This window comes from Idiotropiscis lumnitzeri, chromosome 1 (genome assembly GCF_059441095.1).
Source record: "Idiotropiscis lumnitzeri isolate Australia: NSW breed Sydney's pygmy pipehorse chromosome 1, RoL_Ilum_1.0, whole genome shotgun sequence".
In the NCBI taxonomy this organism is placed as follows: Eukaryota; Metazoa; Chordata; class Actinopteri; order Syngnathiformes; family Syngnathidae; genus Idiotropiscis; species Idiotropiscis lumnitzeri.
In genome coordinates this window covers 36099642-36119179 of record NC_142391.1, presented here as the reverse complement: position 1 = coordinate 36119179, position 19538 = coordinate 36099642, and the positions used below count along the sequence as shown (strand labels likewise).

The window sequence follows — 19538 nt, the reverse complement described above, 5'->3', positions numbered from 1 at the left end:
CATTTTATTTATTTATTTTTTTAACCAAATTTGCGTCATGTGACAGCTAAATCCCTTTCCGACTCACTTTGAGCAGCCCAGGACAGGTCATGTGTCAATTGCAGAGCACATATGTATAAACAACCAGTCACACTCACATTCACAACTACGGGCAATTTGGAGTTTTCATTCAACCTACTATGCCGGTTTCTAGATTGTCAGCATATATCTGACTTATTGTTTTAATTTATAAAGATAAAATCATAAAACTTTGGTCATTGTCGTAGTTTCCAATTCCATACTGAGTAAAATCTTTAACATTTAAGATGGTTTCTGCAATACTGATCCAATTCTGATACTTTGTACAAATACACCTAATGTATTTGATGAAGTTTAAAATGTACTGTATTTTAAATGGTAACTTCATAATTGATTCAATTTCAACTCAAAAGTACGTTGAAGTAGCAGCAGTGACAGTTTGTAAATACAGGACGTTAGGGTGCAGCCCTCCGGTCACAATGACAGACAAAATAATTAAATACTAAAAATGATCAAAATGAAATATAATTTAAAAGAAATACGACAGAATATACAGGTATAGCTACCTTCAGATGAGCGGGATAAATAGAATAAATCAATTCGTTTATCTCTGGAATCACAAACGATGACATACTGGTTTGGGCGCGCACAACCTGATGACTTGTAAAAAGTGAAAGATCCACAATCAGACCAATTGCGACGCACATATTGGCACATCCAATATGGCCGCCACACACAAGGACTCATATATGAATGGACTATCTCAAAGCACAACACATGATTGACTCCATTTTCACTCTACAATAACGCCTTTGTGTCTACAGCATCAGAATGAGTAAATGACTGAAAACTGCGAGATGATATGTCAATAGTTTATGTTCTTGTTAGGATTATCAATTACAGTACCACCAATTACTTAAATATAAAAAATTCAATATTTTATACACATATATATATATATATATATATATATATGATTTTAGCTTTAGACCTCAGGTTTATTGAATAATAATTAATTTGCATTAAAAAATATTTGTCCATAGGTTGCCCCTCTCACATTTTTTAAATGCAACAAGAATGAGAATATATTTAAAAACAAAAACTAAATGCATATTCAAAACTTTTCTAACACACAACTCCATCACTGCCTGCTCAAATGACAGAATAAGAGCAAAACCTTTTTTTGTTCCCCATCCACAAATATCTGCCTTCATTCTCCCTCCCTCTTTTCTCACTCTTACACCGTGTCTATAACGAGTCACGTCCATCTAGCAATTATTATGAAATTAAAGCTATTTTCCATGGCTGATGTTTGCCCCGGTAATAACCACACCAAGATAGGCTTCATTCATTTAACATTTTAGTTCAGCTCAATTCCTGTCGCATTAGCGAGTGGAGAAAAATCAGAGTGTCACTCAGATATTCTGCTTAATGGTTCGGCAATGGCCCGGGCTTTTTTTCTTCTTCTTTTCCTTTCGCGATCCTCCTAACCCTATCTTCCTGCCAATTACGCTGTTTAATCTATATGTAGATAATGGTGTCCAGGACCTCCCTGTTGAAATGTCAGGTGTGAAGAGGTTATTAGCTAACTTTTAATTACTGTCCATCATTCAGTAGCTCGTAGGGCAGATTGGCTTTCTTTGACTGTTCGCTTATCTGGACTCTGATTGTTGGCTCCAAGAAGGAGAAAGAAGACATTCAGGAAGTGCCAGGCTGTGGTGATATGGAGTCACCATTTTCACACTATTAACATGGCCCAGTGTGTGTGGGAGAAGATGGTTTGACCAAGAGGATTCTGTCTAATGTGCATACGTTTTAAAGAGTTTAGAGGCAGAAAGCGGCCTTGAAGACAGTCTCGAGGCATGCAAGCAATTTTGCATGAACATTCGTCAGAAAAACTTTGCGCTTTTATGTTTTCCTAAATACTTAAACCATGTTAGATTTTGTGGTTCAGCAAACTCTGAGCCATGTCATCCTCTGGAAGATTTGTTGGTCTCAGGATCCTACAGCAGCTTTGGGACACAGATGGCCCTTTTCATTGACTTTTTTTTTTTTCATAGCCATTTTCTTCCCCTTCAAATGTTTAAAAAGTCTGCAAACCATTTTCTCAAACTCCCCCTGCCCCGCTCTTAAAGACCCTTTTGTACAGTTCAAGACCTGCAACCCCTCACCCTAACTCTGCCACTCTCAACTGCAACTCATGGTCTTCTATGCTTTGTGTTTGAGGCCCAAAATAACATGAGTGCCAGCCAAAATCTCTCAAATCTGGGACCCACTTCAAAATTTCAAAATGCATACAACTAAAGTTGCAGGATCTGTTGTAGAGCCCAAAATTTGAACGTTTTCGGTTTTCATTTTGTTACTTAGCAAGCAGGCTACTTTCTTCCTTTTGGGTGTTAGTTTCAGATTATCAGAACACTACCATTCACTTTTCTGGACAGGAAGGGCAGTTTAATCATCACCATAATAAAAGAAAAGGAAAACAAAAACAATTCTCTAGATAGGCATTTTTTTTAATCCATCCATACATTTTTGGTCGCATGTATTTATTTATTTTTAGGAATAAGGGCTTGTTGCAGCTAAGTGTAGCTAATGAGCAGCATCCTGGTCGCCGATCATTCACACATCATATAAAGCATAAAGCTGGTCAGCTATAACGTCCAACCCTTGTGAACTACCTTTGAATTTATTTCCTATTTTAAACTCTGAATTTCACAGCATTCTTATTAAACCGCCATGAAGCTGGCTTTCCCGCGCCGACTTTTCTGTTAACATTCAAACATTCAGTTCATACTTTGACACATCTACAGCTAGGTCTATCTTTGTTTCGGTTTTAGTCTGCATATATGTACCCAAAGAATATGTTTTCATAGACTGCATGGCAAATGTTAAACCATTTAACTGCAAACATCATTAAGTCGATTAATGCTTTTTATGCCAGACTGCCTCCCTTTGAACTAGAGTGTGTGTGATATTTAAGACTTTAAGTGGAGCCGGAGTATTCTTTGAGGGGTATTGTGTGTGTTAGGACTGTGCTTGCAGCGCTGCCGTGAATTATGGATGACCCATGAAGACCCTGGGCCCCCGCTACCCATACCTGCGGAAACCTCTGTCATCTGGTTCGCATCCAACTCACATTTTAGGAGTGGGGGAGTAGTGCACCCTCAAACAAGTGAAGAATCAAGCAAAGCTGGAGTGGAGGTCAATGAGTGGGGGGGGGATATAATGACATTAGTTCAGTTTAGATTCAAACTGGTTTTCATTCTGCTATTGCAGTCAAGAGAGGCTTCCACCAAGGCACACAATCAAGAGTTGGATCAGCACCTCTGCACGTATCTGAAGCACGTTTTGTTGTACTCTATGATCACTCGAAGAGACTTTCACGTTATACTGTGCTGTATGTATTTCTGTTGTACGACACACAGAACCAGATCACAGAAATGCATGCATGCAAGGAGAAAGAAGTCAGCGTGATGGGACGCGCATATTACTGCGCCTCTATGATGTGTTTAGGAGGAGGTTGCGTCTCGCTCAAAGGCACCTTGATAGTAGTCAGGATGCACACATCTCAATATGTAGTTGCAATCATTTTGGATTTTGTATGCATATACACTGGAATTGCCTGGCAATCAGTTTGGGGGAATATATATCTATATTTTATATATATATATAATATTTTTTAAATATATACAATAATAATACATGTATAATCAATATACATAGAATATATCTAATGTAATTTTTTTTATCATCAAAAAACTTAACTCTCAATACACTCTAAACTACTAAACAAGGGCTGTTACATGTGACACACTAATATCAGAACATTTCTAATGATTTTAGCAGATGTTACCGTTCTCTCATAAACAAGGCAACTGTCTCTTAATAGTTCACAAGACACCTGTAATTTGTCTTTCTTCCACTTACGCTGTCCTTGGGTTTGAATTTCATATGCCACAGTGTTGAATATGAACTGACAAGTTAAATCAAAATGAGATTATAGTGCCTTGAATTCCGCAGCGGAGCACAGCATTTTGTGTACAGCATAGTTGGGCTAATTGGAGCACCATTATTGTTATTATAACCAGGGTGTGGGGAAATCAAAAACAACAAAACAAACTTTCAAATTATAAAACCATGCGCTAGAAGCAAGTCAAGAGAACATATACTGAACATATATTCCAGTCTCTTAAATGACAACATGCGATGTGATGGGAAAAGTTATCAACTGGTGGTAATTTCCTAATGGTTCTGGTATAGTGATTCATAACTCTGGAGGGGTCCTACCACCTCAACATCCTTTGGAGGAGCAGCAGTGATTGTTTTTGGAGATAAAAAAGAGTCAAATATTCACTGCATAATAATTTTTTATTTGTTTCAGAGTTCCTTATATTTGTGTATGCTTGCACTGACACAACACTTAGTCAATATGAATTACAAAAGACACAAATGCTCAACTGAACAAACAGTAATTCTTCATAGCAAAAACAATGTTTTCCCCAGACACAGAGAAACTTTGGTGGCAATCCAACATTGTGCATGAGGAATTTTAGTGAGTAGCAAAGTGTGTACATGTTGTGCCAATAGAACAAAAGTTGAGCGGGTTGGTTACTTGCAAATCACAAAAGAAAAGTGTGCCACCATGTCAAATTAAATTCTAATTATTAGAAATGAATGCTGAAAAACATTTTAAAAATGTATCTAATAATAAAATGTGAATGATGTTGTGACTATGTAAAGCAAGCAAAACAAAATTACGAGATGGAGAACATTTCAAGCAAAAGTACCAACAAGCATCCTCTAATTTGATGAGGCTGCCCCCTACTGGTAGATGGCAGCCAAGTATGTACTGCATTGTTTTAGAATTGAATCATCTGTTATGAATGAGAAATGATGGTGTGCAGTAATCACGCTTCGGTACGATTACAGCAATCATGCAACTAAATGTGTCATTTAGGATAATGGTGCTCCAGGACTTTGCACTCCAAGCAAAATACCCAATCGACTCGGCATTGAGCACATGACAGAGGCGCCGTAAGGGGGAGAAAAGTGATGACGATTCAAGGGCCCATAGCTGACAGGGGCCATTGAAAATAGTATTTTTAGCACCACTGGCATGACCTGAAGTCATGTGGCGTGATGCTGCATGGGCCCCAACCCAAACTGCACAAAATCAACAACACTTTTGCAGGTAGTTTCCATTCTTGCGTATCCTGGCATTATACATATACATATATATATATATATATATATATATATATATATATATATATATATATATATATATGCAGACCTTGGCAGAGGTCTACAGTCTGCACTCCACTTAGTGCCTGTATGTTAAAGGATTCTACATATGCTAAGGAGTTTATGGCTTTCCAAAAATGTGGTTCTTTTGTCTGTGAGCAACATGAATTGCATGATTTTCCACAAGGTATAGCCGTATAATTCAATGCCACAAAACATGGTAAATCTGTTTATTAATTAACACATGAACATTCCCAGTACAAAAAAATGTCTGCTTTGTACTTCATTTAGTAAAGGATGATATAATATCATATCACATGATTGTTTAGTTATATAGTTGTACACATGTAATGATGGTTTAACAGGGGTCACCCCCAAATGATGGTGTTAAGCAAAATGTATAATTTGTGGAATCGTGCACTATGTATATGGACAGTAACACTACTCTTAAAATCTAATTACATTGACAAAAACATCAAGTAATGACAACATTATTTTTGTGTTTATTGTTAAATAATAATGATTAGATGTGATCTTTAAGCTACTGAACAGAGCCAACTTTTTTCCCGATTCGCCACTAAAATAAATGAGCCATTGTTATTGTATACATTATGGCTATAGATAGTCGTGACAACATTTTGCAACAAATTACTAAGACAGTAAAAATATTCTTTGGACGGCAAATCAGGGAGACAGTCAGTTAGGATCCTCCATATGTGCCCACCCACTCGCTCGTCTGTGCACACATTCAACCTTGTCACGCTCAATATTTGATGCAGCTATACTAGTACATGACAGCATGATGACTGATTCAGTAATCAAGCTCAAAGTTAGTCAGTGTCTTTGTTAGTCAATTAGTATGTTAGTTTGTTAGTTATTTAAAGCGTTTTGGTTAGTATTTGTTTCCAAGAATGTTAGTAGCTTGTGGGAAACCGCGCATTATGCAAATGATGAGTCCTCATTATGATTTTGAAAAGAGAATTCCTGTGAACACAAGCCATGCTCCAGGCTGTTAATCAACAAGGACAAAGAATACTTTGATTTATCAATATAAAATAGATAAAAAATTAAGCAGAGCAGAGATGTTAGTACTTGGCAGCCGTGCCATTGTTAGTATCAGAGGAAGTTAGTAGTGTTGCCTTGGAGACAACAATTGAGGTACTCACCTGCAAAGCTTGACCACACTGTGCACACAAAGTCGCACAACGTTACAATGCATCAGTCACAAGATCTTTGTGGACTTTGTGGTCAAGCCAGGTTTGATCAGCCACTTTCCTGCTTCTGGCTCATGCCATTTCCTCCCCAAATCTTGAAACCCTTCTTGATACACTCAGCTGCTGTTTTTATTTGATGTCCTACTGAAATGATCAGGCCGAATAGTTTATAGAAGAGGGGTTGCAGGATAAAGAGAGCGTTGGTGTGTGTTTGCGGCCAGAAAGCAGAGGGTTAGTCACTCACTGACTGTGAGGCCAGCCAATAGCACGGAGTGGAGAGGTTAGTAGTCATCACACTGTTAGCAAAAATTAGTGTCGTTAGGGAGATAATGTTAGTATAATCCAGACCTCTGTAAAAATGTATTTACATAATTATTATCACATTCTGGATTTTGTTCGTCCTTTCGTGGCATTCTTGTAATTATTCACAAAGATCCTCCATATGGGTTAGATTTAGGTTATCAGTAGTTTGATTTAGTAGCTAGGGCAAAATTTCAAAGAATTATTTATTCATATTTTTGTCCAGGGTCTGGTGCGTTCAGAAGTTAGAAGTTTTTGAATAAACATGCACACAGACACGCAAAGACACGGAAATATTGCACATGCATACAGATGTTCGTGCGTTCACACAGACTCACACTTCAGTTAAATGCACACAATACATGATCAAGTATGTCATGTAGGACGTAAAGAAAGGTGGCCGTAGAACATTCTGGATTAGGAACACATTTTTAAAGTGTGGGAGAATTTTTCTGCAAAAACATGAGAAATGTGTGTTGGCATGTTTATCGACTATAGCGGCTATGAACTGTGAGCTGTTCAATAATTAATCCCTTCTGGTGACTTTAGATGTGTTCTTACTGTTGAAAGAGAGCAACTATTAGGAGAGGTAACCAAGGCAACTGGGGGAGGCCAGTGCAAACTGCACACAGCCCAAAATATAAGTGTTTTGTGGCCACAGTGGGCTTTTTCATGTGCCAAAACGCGATTAATAAAGGTAGTTTTACTTTAGGATTTGCATCGCTGAATGAAAGAGAAAGGGCATAATTTTGTCATCATGTCATATGAGACCACCTTCCCGCTTAAAATCTGATCTATTTCTCTTTCAAGCAGATCGAAAGGTAGAAATCTGATCTCTCAAACGCATTGTTCACTGACACACAAAAGCATGAGAAGTTGATCCATCCTTTGTAGGCGCAGGCTAGCAGGTACTCGCTCGTTCCAGTATCCCCCTGCGGGAGAAAATGTACCAATAAAAATGCAATATATAGCTGAAGTTTTACATTTTCAAATGTAACTAAAATTGTGTTTGATGTTAGTGAGAATTTTCACTGCAATAGAAAACACATGGCAACACATCTGCCCTTTTTCAATCTACAGTATATGCACATTATGTGCACATATTACGCTCTCACAAATCAATAAATACAATACAGAATAAATGTGATTGGTATATGTGAGAGGGAAATACAAATCCTCTTCATTTGTATCTACAGAGGCATTAGTTACCATCAATGAGGCAGCACAGCATGAGTCATTCAAGCGATGTCATCAGGACAGGAATACAATGTGTCCAAAGTGAGACCTAAACTGGTGTCGCTTCGTGCAACTGGCAGGGACACACAACACAAAGCTGTATAAAATCGCCAAAAACCTGCAGTCCCCTCAAGCCACTCCTTGATTTTTTCAATCCACAAATTAATTCAACTACATCTACATATAGCACAGTAAATGTTTATTGGGATCCTATTTATTTAAATGTGTTAATACTGCAAGATACAACACGAGCCTCTCTCTTGGGTTTATTTAAAAAATACAGTCTTGAGCACATAACCTGTCCAGCTGCTGTTCCAGTAGTCTGAATTGATGTCATGTCAACAATCCTTGAGGTTGAATCCAGTAAACCCAAGCACCTTCCTTCCAAATAAAACAAAAGAGATAAAAATAAATCTTAGCAATAGTAAATGAATGCAAATACTTTTAAATTTGGTGTTTTTCTCTCAATATCATCTAATAATAAATATATTTTTAGTAACATGCAGGCAAAGCTTGTGTTGAATGTAGGTCACTTAATTCGGTAATTTAAAAAAAAAAGCCTCTGTGTCACTTTACGATGATGTGAGCGAAATGCTGGTATGATAAAAAATAACAAAGAAATCGTTGTAGCTCTAAAACAATCACTATAATCCTCAACAATCACAAACTGTATTATAGTGAGATCTCTGTACTGTCACCGTCGTTAATACTTATGTAATGCAAGAAAAGACGAACTGAACCGACTGTGCCACACGCAATACAATGTTGCTTATAACATAGATATAACAAAGCTATTTCCTTACCACCAGTCACCTCCAGGTTGCACATCTCCCACAACGCCGACATGATTGCATTAAACCTCTCACGAAACATGACAAACGTGCACCATGTTGTTCCCTGCAGTAAAAGAGGGTGATGGTCGCTCGTACACAGCGTTGAGCTGCAGCGCTGCTGCAAGCCCAAGTGGGAGTGCCCGGAGCAGCTGCGCACAACCCAGTTTGGAACGCTGGATAATGTGGATAAGTCCCGAAACAAAGGGCTGTCTTGGCTGTGAGGGGCTGTGCCGACATGAATAAGTCAGTGGAGCCGCTCCCCAGCTGCTGCTACAGGTTTGGGTTCTTTTGTACGTGCGCCCTTCATCCGCCATCTGTTTCCTGGGCAACCGAGGACTGCCCGCGGGTATCAACACACCCAGCCACCACCTCAGAGAAGAAACACTACTATTCTTGGTACCATTGTATAGGGGTTATAAGCAGCCATTTCTGACACTGTTCATTTGCATATTTTCACAAATAAAGACGTTGACAAAATTGTTAATGAAAGACAAACCCACAGTGATCACAGCATTAACTCAAATCTGACTAACTAATGAACATTTCATGGAAGTTTAACAAATGAAAATCAGACATTGTTTTTGACTTCTTGAAAAAAAAAAAAACATCATGAAAAAGGTCGTGACAAAAATGCTCAACCTTTTGAGGCAGTCACAGCAGTCAAACGATTTCTCAAACTTTTTGTGAGACTTCTGCACATCGCATCAGATATTTTAGCCCGCAAAATAAATGTTTTTTTCTCAGGTTTGAAGGGCCCTTTCTCAAGAGGGAATGCTTTGGGTCTTACAAAGATGCTTTAGAACAGGGGTGCCCAAATCTGCTCCGCTATATATCTAGGCCCTATCCAGCCTGTTTTATCTTCGCTGAATCAAATGATCAGCTGATCCTGATCATTTGAATCAGGTGTGTTGGAAGAGGGAGACATCTAAAACGGGCTGGGTAGGGCTCTCGAGGACTGGACTTGGGCACCTCTTTTCTAGAACAAGGCTCGTGGCCATTATCCTGTGTTTGGGTCATTATCCAGGGCAAGACCCAGCTTCCTGACACGAGGGAGCACAATTCTCTGTAGAATACCTTTGTGGTCTTGAGATTTCATTGTACGCTGCCCAGATTCAAATCACTCTATGCCAGATGTAGTAAGCAGCCACAGAACACGTAAGGCTCCTCCATGTATCACAGTTGGGACAGAGTTCTTTTCTTGGTATGGTTATTTTTGCGTCGGTGAACACAGGGGCTGACGTGCATTTCCAATAAGTTCAAGTTTTATCTCATCTGACTATCAGACATTCTCCCAGAAGCTTTGTGACATCACAACATGCACTTCGGCAAATTTCAGTCTTGCTTTAATACTTTTTATTTTTAATACAATGTCCTCCTTGTTGTTTCTCATGAAATCCACTTCATCTCAAATAACGACGGATCGTGTGATCTGACACTAATGTACAGTACCTCGACCTTGGAGCACGCTTTCATTTCTTTGTGCGTTGTTCCAGGCTCTGTCGTTCTCATTCATATTATCGATCTCTTCAATTTGTCATGAATATTCCTCGTATGGCCACATTCAGGGAGGTTGGCGAGAGTCCTATGAATCTTTCATTTCTGAATAATAAGTGCAACTGTAGTCACGTGAATGTCAGGAGAAAAAAAAAAATCATTATTACTCTCTGAACATGGAGGAACGTGAAACTGGAAGTGTTAACGACAATGATGCAACAGTGTCAAATAAGCAAGATATTCCTCATCCATGGCCTTATTGATGACAATGTTGCCAGCAATGAAAATCAATTGCATTGAAAAATTCTCCATCTAATATGAAAAAACACAAAGGTGTTATCATTTTCTTTGCTGTTTGCTGATGCAAGACCTTTTGTCAGTTCACCTTGTCAGCATTTAGCTTGCATCAAAGATGTTTGTCTTGTGTTTTTTTTAAGTCTTCTCAGTGCAAGCAGTACCCCCGTTAATAAAAGAGGGGGGGTATCAAAACATAAGTTAACACGGGTCAACAGCAAATTTTAATCAGATATGGCTTTATGTGACCGTAAATGTATTTTTGATGCTTATTTAAAAAATGTCGTTTCCTTTTGTAACACATCAGTTTTTGGAGGAATGTTTTTTTTCACACTTGTGAGTTTGACCCATAAAAGCTCACGGAATAGGGATTTTACCATGTGTTGTAGTTTATTGCTACATTTAAAAAAGGGGGAAAAAAACACTAGTTGCTGAACCTAACCCTTAATAAAAAAAACTAAATATATTACTCTGTCATATTACCTATATTATATTGTTTGTGATTGATTCGGATTTAGCACAAAAAAATCCAAGAAAAGTTTACTTGTGTCTTATTTAAAAAACTGAAAAACTAAACATTTGTTGACCAGTGTAATTGACATAGAACTCAATTTTAACGTAAGTATTTTAGAGCCTGTTCTTTTGATTAAGTAAAACAGTTAAATTAGTTCTATTTTTATTACAAGTAGGTAATCTGACAAAAGTATGAGAACTGGAGCTCACCAGTAACTGAAGTGGGAGAAGTGCGCTGAAAAATGCATTTGACATCTCGCCCAGCTGGGGGCGACAGCGTGCACAAATGCTCTCTTACAACCGGAAGTGTGCCATTGCGTTTCGTTTCTCCTCGGTCACGTCTTTTTTTGTTGACATTAGATGTACTCAAAAAATATGTAGCTTGGCAGATGGTCTCATGCATCCGCCGGTCGTTGCAGGTCTTTCTGGCCTTTGCCGAGTTACTGATCATCTTTACGTGAGTAACGGCAGAGCGGCGAGCCGCGCCTCCCTGTTGAGTGCCGACAAAATAACGTGCATCATTAACGTCACGGAGACCAAAAGCAGCAGTGCCGCTCTTCACGATGTAGAGTACGTTCACATTCCCTTGTCCGACTCACCGTCCACCCCCCTCGGCGATCACTTTGACGAGGTGGCTGACAAAATACAACACGTGGCACAGAGTGGCGGTCGCACGTTGGTGCATTGCAACGCCGGGGTGAGCCGCTCAGCTTCACTCTGCATGGCTTTTCTCGTCAAGCACCACGATGCGACTCTGGTTGAGGCTCACGCTAAGGTCAAGACCTGTCGGCCCATGGCGAGGCCCAATAATGGTTTCTGGAAGCAATTAATCCAGTATGAGGAGCTGCTTCGTGGGTGCACGTCCGTCCGGATGGTGTCCTCGTCCATGGGAGAGATACCTGATGTCTATGAAGAGGAGGCCAGGAATATGATGCCACTTTGAGAAACTGCTACTTGTCGTGCGTGGGCATCTTTCAGGCTGATAATCATTGACTGATAATCATACTGTGTCTACTCATGATTTTTGTGAAATTATCTACACTTGCACAATTTAAGAGTTACCTTTAAACGTGTTTTTATAAAAATGAAAAAATGTTCACTTTAATTGACACTATCTAATAAGGATTAAACATACTGCATTCTGCATTGTTTGGTTTTGGAAAAATTGTAGAGCAGGTTGTGCTATATTGCATCAAGTGTTCTCCATCTCAAACGGAAATCAATGACCACAACCTACTTTATGAGCATGCGTTGCTTTGTTAGGTATGTGATGTGGGTGGCAGAGGAAAAACGACATCACAACTTTAAAGGTCATAAAAACATTTATTTTAGATAGCAGGATATTCCAAACAAACATTTTAGTCAGATATATTCAAATGATAGTTTTACAGAATCCAGGCAGATTTGACTTTTCTTCATTATTTGACCACTGTCATTTGTAAATGGTGTTCCTTTCAATACATTGTCAAACTATATAAGATAATGAAACAATTTTTCAAACGGCGCATACACATGTCAAAGAATAATATCTTTTGCATTATTTATCCCCCATCATTCATACATTTTTCCCAAAAGTGCAACTTAATGAATGATCTGTTGGTCATTTCCACTCCAAATAAATGTTCACACCAAGCAGCAAGTCAGATAAATGTGCAATTTCCAAGAGGATAGCCTTTCACCATCATCCAATACAGAACCAGTTCACACCTTTCAGTAACTAGCTACCTTGCTTGTGTGGTGCACAAAAGAATAGTGGTTAATCATCATCCAATGCGGAAACATTTCAGCAACTGCCGTGAAATCCCATGAATACATTATAGACGGGACTTACTCAAAGAAAACAAAAAAAATCACATTGTTTAGACATTTACGAGTATCTAGGTACTACCTTGTGGTTGAAGAAAAAAGGAATCGCTTATTTATATAGTACGTTTCATTCACAATGTAACTCAATATATGCTTACATACTGCAATTAAAAGTACGGCATTTAAAAACAAAGTTAATGAGCTTTAAAAGAATAGTAAAGAAATAAAAAATATTTTACGAATATTACTAGCATGGCGCAAAGTGCAAGAACAAGATTTTTGAAAACATGATTTTAAAAATACAAAAGCTTCATTTCCAACCTGGATTTAAATTTCTTTTACACTTCATTGGCATGTTTTGAATTTTTATTCATTCACAATAATAAAGGAAACCAGCATGTAAGAAGACCGGATAAGACACAGGGAGAAAAAGAAATGCTTTTTAAGGATGATTTGGCGGAGCGTATAATACACGGGTGCATTATCCACGGGATTTTACGGTAGCTGCCTTGCGTCCTCTCTCATGACCAATTTCATTGTTTCAACTTTATAAATATAGGAGCAAAAAAGGTGCAGCACATAAACTCTCATAACCACAATTGTCAGTTATTTTCATTCAATCCAATGTTGCATTAAAGTCTCTTCTTATGATCATTAGAATGTTGCTGGTTCCCAGTCTTTGTTAACGCCAAATTTTTCCAATTACTTTAAACAATACTTTCATTCTTGAGATGCAAATGTTATTGACAATAGATCTGAAAACTAGCTGCAGAAATTATTTCAATGCTAAAATTTTTAATATTCTTCCAAGGAGTCATAACGGCTTATTTGGCTCACAGTGCAATAATAGCGGTAGAAACAAAGCAAGTAACGTTGCAAAACAAATAAAGCTTTTATCTGCTACCGAAATATCCTGAGTCGTGGTTTCTAATAAAGTGGGGAAAAAAGAGACAGGCGCAAAAACTGCATGCACATTTAATCAACGATTACTGTGATTTACTCCATCTGTCAATAAGGCAACAGTGTCATCTGCATAGTCATGCAATACGCATCCATTACAGAATAGAACCAAAATGCATGTCAGTTCAAATGCGAACGAGTCTGCGGTGTCCCACGGTGCATTCAGTGTCTCAAGGCTACAACATCTGATTAAAACTGAAAAGAAAAGATTAATTATTTAAAGAAATTGAAACCAAATTTCCCCATTGTGGGACTAATAAAGGACATCTTATCTTAAAAATGCCCAAAAAATACCTGCTGTTCCAATTTTTGGTATTCTGTGGCTTTTGGTCGACGAGCAGATCTTGATCTCTTTCCTTCCAAAACAAAGGCAATTATCTAGGGGGGAGAAAAAGGAAAACATTGTATTGTTGGATGAAATGACACAAAGTGTTACAACATCTTTTAATATTTTTGGCTGTTTGAAATTACAATTATGGGCTATAGCTATTGAATTACAGTAATCCCTCAGTTTTTGCATTTATTGGGACCGTAACCCCCCGCTAAAACTGAAAAACCACAAAGTAGAGGTTGACTTTTTGTTTGAAACTTTTATTGTGGGGGGGGATTTACGCCTCTACTACTAATCTAACTTTTGAATGCAAAATGAAGAATAAATACCTAGCTGCAGGCTCTGACAGGAACTTGACCTACAAACCCAGCAGCGGACAATTACGACGCAACGTTGACTAATTGTTAAAATTTTGATTTTTTTTTTTTTTTTAATCTTAAAATTGGCTTACTTTAACTAGAATCCCGTGGTGCATTTTAGCCAAATGTCTTTTTGATGTTATTGTGTAAAGCGAAAGTTAAGCCATGATTACTTAGTCATGAAAAATGTAGGTTGTCCTACTAGCCTAACGCGAGCTATTTCTAGCGGTATATTTGCAATGTTACAATGGGGGAGAATATCAGTGCGGTCTGTGGGACCGAGAGGTAAATACATTTAAATTCCTTCTTATATATTTTTACATTCATGCTTGTGTTCTCATTCTCGTCTAATTGCTAGTAGGTGTCTGTTTTCGTCATACCAGAACTAGAACTACTTCCTGCTTTCAGGTTTAATAATCATGCTAAATCACAATGTCACACCAGAATGACTAGCCATGTTCAACCTTTTTTTCCCAGGCGGAAGATCCCCTCTAGTGCAGTTGCAACTAAGTAACAGGAAAACTACAGCAATGAGAAGATTTTCATAAGCCACGTACGCACCTTGCGCTTGTTGTGGTAAGCGACGTAAAGCACTGCAACCACCACTGCTGTAGAGACGAGGTATGCAAAGAAATGACTACTTTCGACCTCGTCACTTCCACCGTACTGACGGTTGACTCCCATTTTTTTATTAGTGCCGTCATCTCCACCAGATTTTGCCACACTGACAGGTCCTTCCAATTGTGTCTTCTTGCCAGGCACTCCTTCTGACGAGTCCTCCTTTGCAGCCTTGCCCGGTTTGTTCTCCTTTGCAGCCTTGCCCGGTTTGTTCTCCTTTGCAGCCTCGCCCGGTTTGTTCTCCTTTGCAGCATCTCCTTCTGATGGCTCCTCCTTTGCATGATCTCCTTCTGATCTGTCCTCCTTTGCAGCGTCTCCTGGTTTGTTCTCCTTTGCATGATCTCCTTCTGATGGCTCCTCCTTTGCATGATCTCCTTCTGATCTGTCCTCCTTTGCAGCATCTCCTGGTTTGTTCTCCTTTGCATGATCTCCTTCTGATCTGTCCTCCTTTGCAGCATCTCCTGGTTTGTGTTCCTTTGCATGATCTCCTTCTGATGGCTCCTCTTTTGCAGGATCTCCTACTGATTGGTCCTCCTTTACTGACCCATCTGATTCCTTTTTAGGTTTTCCTGAATTTACCTCCTTAGAATCCTCCGGTTTTGCCTCGTGTGTAGCCTCTTCTTCAGATTGTTTAGGCTTCTCTGGCTCCAGAGATTTTTCCTTGTTAGTCTGGCCACCTGACTGTGGGTCCTCTGTGATTATATTTATCCCAGAATCGCCGAGAGTTGTTTTGCTCTTGGCAGCTTCATCAACCAAATCTTTCTTATCCACATCCGTCGTGTTACCTTCTTTAGGCTTCGTGTTTGGTGCTGGTAAATTCTCCTTCACATTGTCATTTGTGTTTTTCTGAGGTTTAAGCAAGTCACCTTCACCCACATTAGAAAGTGGTGGGGCCCCTACAAAAATGAATACAATTATTATTTCAAAACCAAACAAGCTGTATTTTTTAAAATCAGTATTTTCAGGCTATAATGGAATTGTGACATTTTATTTCAGAATTTTAAAATGAGACTTATGTATTTTGTTTAATAATGTCCCGATTTTTAATATTATTTTTGCCCTGTTTTCAATGCCAAAACAAGATACACTGCCAACAAGGAACGTAACGATTCACTCAAGCCCCGATTTGATTTAATTTTCACTTTCTGATTTCGGTTTTAATTTTTTTTTTTAATTGCTGCCATGCTCGTCTCTGTGCACTAGTGTGGCGATGCGGTCATTCACAAACACAATACGCATTGATGTTTAGTGCAAGCAAGTAAATCTGGCAAATGGGTCATATTGTGCTACTTTGAGTGGTAACATTTCCGATTTATCAACGCAACACTTCGTGCTTGGTCGAGAGCTAGCACTTGTGCTTTTGTTGTTTCGATGTAAATCATGGGTATACAACAACAGTGTTTTGTTTTGTTTTTTTAATAAAGTGAGTTTGCTGATTAAAGCACCGTAGACAGTACAATGTGTTAGCGTACCGCAACAGGACATGATGTGACCATCATTGGTGAGACATTTATAGACCAGGCCAGTGGGCAACTTGTGGTCCTTGGGGACAACTTTTTATTTCACTAAAATATAGGGGATAAAAAATAAATAAAACGTCATATTGTTGCAGAACCTAGAAGTACTTTGAAGTGTTTGGTATTGATGCTTTCTTTGGTGAAGTTTGGACACAAAATTGTGTGCCTCATACTTTCTGTGTGTCATTCATTACTTTTTGCTGTGTTGTTAGGAAGTTTTAATTTTCTTTTCTTTCTTGCTCAGTCGACTGACTGATTTCGACTTGCTATTGTTGTGTGTTAACATGTTCTTTGAATGGACTTTCTCGGTGTGATGCCACATTTATTGTGTTCTGGTTTGACAACTTTTTGCCTGTTGCGAAATGGCATTAAATCACACCTGATCATTTTCAGAACTTGCGCCCTGAGAAGTCACACTAAAATGAAAGTAAATCATTGGATGGTGTGTCCAAAAGTCATATAGCACGTTTTGGTTGGTTTGTTTTTTGAGCTGGATAGATCCTGCTATTTTATAAATTGAGAGTTGTTCAAATTCTTTCGGAATATACACAGCTCCACTTCAAATCACAGGCCTCCTTTCGAGCACAGACAACAGATTACTGCAATACAATTGGATTAATTAGCACGTTTAAAATATCGATACATAACCTGGGCGCAATAAGAAAGAAATACTACACGTATACGGAAACATATGACCTGTAGATCTTGAATTATTACTTACTGAAGCTCTGAAAGCGTTCATTGGTTGTGTAAATACCCCCCACCAACTGTAATCAATAAATAATGTTGCTTTTTTTCTTGTTATTTCTGTGTGATTAATATTATAATTGTACAATCAAGTTATTTAGCTCGTTATGATCGTGGTTATCTAAAATGCGATAGGTTACTGCTACCCTTCAAAGACACTGGACATACCAAATTCCTTCCGCTACCATGCTGAGTTTGCTTGCCGGTGGGCATAAAAAAAACACACAACAGCAACAAAAACATCAACCAACTAATTAGGACACGGCTTAAAAGACACTCACCTATCACCACGGAGTAACACACAACTGTAATACATGCCAGGAAAACAAACCTCATGGTGTTCGCATTGGAAAACAAACCACACTCACTGATTGATCAAAGCTTTATCCGGATGTTAAAATCCGCGTCGCCAAATACGACTGTGAAGTACAGCGTTGACAACGTCAAAAGCTTAGTCCGCCCCTTCTTCCGTGTACGCACCAGACTCTTCTTCTGGGCTCGGCACGTAGAATGCTCATTAGTGACATCCAGAGTCTGGAGGCAGAAGTGACTAACCGAAAGTATTAAATCCGCCGCTAGATGTCACTGCTATAACGCGACTGCAATTTTGGACAGCACCCTTTTTAAATTTAGTGGGGTGTTTTCACGAGGCCTCGTGGTCAAAAGACAAGTGTACAGGTTGCACGAGGGACTTTTCAAACAAGGTGTGTTGTTTCAATGAGGAACAGCCATAACAACCACCATGCGTGTTTTAAAGCCTGTTACATGAATATGGAATAACAATGTGGTGGTGTGTTTGCATCTGTATTTTCTACAGGAGTTAATCTCAAATGTAGCGTCATCTCAGAGAGATCCTTCATTATCCTGCATTTTACTTGCCCGGAGCCGTTGCTTTCGGGATGGCCTTACAGTTTTGGAGTGCCGAAACGCTTGTGCGGGAATGCAGAATCACTCCTAGAAATGACTTACAAGCACATTTATTGTGTCATCCCATGCTAAGCATCTGGAGAAGATCAGGTGAGTCACCAGTCTTAAGGCCATTTATCCACTCATTCGTTTGTTCATTCATTCCAGTCCAAACGTAATAGATATAAGGCATGTTTAAGGGCGATTGGACGTAAATTCAAATAATACCGGCTGTATGGCAGTCCTAAAACGACTTTATGTTTTTATGAGGTAAGGGGCCCAAGGGGATTGGAATGCATGTATGTTGTCGTCTCCATTTGCTTGATATGCCCAAGATCCACCCTGCCTATTGCTGTCATGGATTTCTCAATAAATATGTCAAGATATATATTATCTCAGCTATACTCTGTCATACATTCTTTAATAAATTATGTGTCTTTTTTATTTATTATGTTCTGCATTAGCCAGCCGCAATTAGTTCAACAAGGTGAATGTCTTAACTCACTCATTGCCAGGTAAAGAGAATGTACTTTTTGGCTTCTATACCCATCAATGGCACAACACTTTAAGAAAGACACTATCCCTCCATTCTCTGTAACACTAATTCGCTCTATGTTCACGGGTGTGCTGGAGCCGTTCCCAACTTAGTGGACTAAAAACTGAGTCCACCTTGGACTGTTCACCAACAAATCGCAGCACAAACAACAACCACAGTTTAGAATCTTCGCTTCACCAACCATGCATGTTTTTGGAATAAGAGAAGAAACCGGAGTACCCGGAGAAAACCCACACAGGCACGTTAAAAACGCAGGACCTGTGAACCATGCATAAAGCGGATGTGGTAATGATTGCCAAAAGACACCCAGAAAATGAAAAACTTTCTTCATGTAAGCCGTTTCCCTTGTCTTGCCTCTGCATCACATTCTCATTTTATTCATTCATTGTATTCTTTAATTTATCTGAGTGTTTTGTAAAAGGTGGCAGTGTATGGGCCAAAAACTAAATTACAATTAGGCATATTTAAGTGATACAAAATAGCAAATGAGAAATATTTCAAGTTACTACTAACTACATTGGTATTATACAAATGTATGGGAAAGTTAAACACAGATGAGATAAGGTAAGTCTTTTGATGTTAATTTAAATTG

The 19538-nt window shown here is 38.7% G+C and overlaps 2 protein-coding genes and 1 long non-coding RNA gene across 3 annotated transcripts; 1 reads left to right on the top strand and 2 right to left on the bottom strand.

The window, feature by feature from the left end:
* Positions 1-5478: 5478 nt before the first annotated feature.
* Positions 5479-9171, bottom strand: LOC148344481 (uncharacterized). Its single transcript, XR_015844083.1, has 3 exons — positions 8816-9171; positions 7986-8393; positions 5479-7708 (listed from the first exon to the last, which is right to left on the bottom strand). It is a non-coding gene; the product is annotated as an uncharacterized LOC148344481 (long non-coding RNA).
* Positions 9172-11426: 2255 nt separating this feature from the next.
* Positions 11427-13172, top strand: LOC148344480 (dual specificity protein phosphatase 18). Its single transcript, XM_088298593.1, has one exon. The coding sequence runs from the start codon at positions 11433-11435 to the stop codon at positions 12087-12089; it is 657 nt and encodes a 218-aa protein (XP_088154719.1). The 5' UTR covers positions 11427-11432; the 3' UTR covers positions 12090-13172.
* tgoln2 (trans-golgi network protein 2) lies at positions 12450-17944 on the bottom strand. The gene is made up of 4 exons (XM_088298582.1): positions 17766-17944; positions 15164-16116; positions 14207-14290; positions 12450-14107 (listed from the first exon to the last, which is right to left on the bottom strand). The coding sequence occupies exons 1-4, from the start codon at positions 17818-17820 to the stop codon at positions 14102-14104; spliced, it is 1098 nt and encodes a 365-aa protein (XP_088154708.1). The 5' UTR covers positions 17821-17944; the 3' UTR covers positions 12450-14101.
* Between the last annotated feature and the right edge of the window lie 1594 nt (positions 17945-19538).